General features: G+C 40.1%; 1 protein-coding gene across 1 annotated transcript; it reads left to right on the top strand.

Annotated features, from left to right (window-relative positions):
* The first annotated feature begins 387 nt into the window (after nt 1-387).
* Nucleotides 388-1,523, top strand: LOC109009164 (acidic endochitinase-like). The gene has a single exon (XM_018989548.2). It carries the CDS (start codon nt 517-519, stop codon nt 1,414-1,416), a length of 900 nt encoding a protein of 299 aa, XP_018845093.1. The 5' UTR covers nt 388-516; the 3' UTR covers nt 1,417-1,523.
* Nucleotides 1,524-1,804: the final 281 nt, after the last annotated feature.

The following is a 1,804-nucleotide window of genomic DNA, read 5'->3' as shown; positions in this document are numbered from 1 at the left end:
ATTGGAAGGTATAGATAACAACAATAAGGTCACTCCAAATTAAAATTCAAGAAGAGATCAAATAATTAAAGAACTTTCATGTGGTTGGTGTTGGAGAACATGAAGGGCTTCCAGAACAGCATGCATGCGACTCATGAAACGACACCGAAATTTCACCAAGTCATTAGTCAATACACAAACTGAAAAACAAAGAGACGCGACAATCTTAAAAAGAGCATGAACATGTGGCGATCCAAAAATTAATAGCCTGAAATCTAAACGGCCGTGTACGTAAGTTTTAACACAAAATATTAATATTGAGATTAGAAAAAAGAAGCATGAGCTGTAATGTAGCCCAAGTAACCCTTAAGCCACGCACTCCTCCTGGCACCAAAACAAGATGCTAAACATCATTATTAGGCCATCATTACCCTATAAAAAGCATTTGCTTTTCTCTGAAATAGTCAAGCAAAACAAGTCACTAAAACCCTATTCATCTGATCATCTGTGCTTCAAATTCCAGCAGGCCTGAAAAAGATGGCATTGATCAAGTCCCAGATTGTGGTAGTGTTTCTCTGCCTAGAAATGCTAGCACTTGCAGTGAGTTCGAATGCAGGAGGAATATCCATCTACTGGGGTCAAAATGGAAATGAGGGCACCTTGGCAGAGACTTGTGCCACAGGAAACTATGACTACGTGAATATAGCTTTTCTAGCCACCTTTGGAAATGGTCAGACTCCTGTCATTAACCTTGCTGGTCATTGTGATCCATCCAATAATGGGTGTACCGGCATAAGCTCCGACGTCAAATCATGTCAAGCCAAAGGTATTAAGGTGATACTCTCGATCGGAGGAGGGGCAGGGAGCTACTCCCTTACCTCGTCCGATGATGCTAGACAGGTTGCTACTTATCTTTGGGACAACTTCTTGGGGGGACAATCCTCCTCTCGCCCACTTGGCGACGCTGTTTTGGATGGAATTGACTTTGATATCGAAGGAGGCAGCAACCTATATTGGGATGATTTGGCAAGGTACCTATCTGATTACAGTAATCAGGGTAAGAAAGTGTACTTAACTGCAGCTCCTCAGTGTCCCTTTCCTGATGCTTGGGTTGGAGATGCCCTTAAAACTGGTCTATTTGACTATGTCTGGGTTCAATTCTACAACAACCCTCCTTGCCAATACACTCCTGGTAGTATTAATGATCTTGAAAGTGCCTGGGCGCAGTGGACATCTGATATCCCAGCTACAAAGATTTTCTTAGGACTTCCTGCTGCTCCTGCAGCAGCTGGAAGTGGCTTCATTCCTGCAACCGATCTCACTTCCAAAGTGCTTCCAGCCATCAAGGATTCTCCCAAGTATGGAGGCGTTATGTTGTGGTCCAAGTATTACGATGATCAATCTGGATACAGTTCCTCCATCAAGAGCGATGTTTGAAAAGCTTGATCACTATTTGAGATTTGTATCCCAGTAACGTCCTAGATTTATGTTCTACTTGAGTTCTATCTATATGTGTATTATTTTCATGCATAAATATATATATATATATATATATATATAAATATAATTGTGTGCTGTCATGGGTACGTGTTCCCTTCTTCTTCCCTTTGATTCTCTTCTCCCTCTGATCCTGAATCCTGATGACATGCTGAGAAACAACCTCATTTTTCCCAAAACTTTTCTTACTACTAAATATCGAGTTATCAGCATTAATACAGTTCTGCAATGTGTATATTTATAATGATGAAATGCATTTTCTATAAACTGCCATATCAAAGAATAAATTATTTTTGGTATCTAAATAATTAAACATTTCCAACTAGAT

The sequence above is a fragment of the Juglans regia genome, chromosome 7, assembly GCF_001411555.2.
Source record: "Juglans regia cultivar Chandler chromosome 7, Walnut 2.0, whole genome shotgun sequence".
In the NCBI taxonomy this organism is placed as follows: Eukaryota; Viridiplantae; Streptophyta; class Magnoliopsida; order Fagales; family Juglandaceae; genus Juglans; species Juglans regia.
This window is presented reverse-complemented; position numbering and strand designations above follow the sequence as displayed.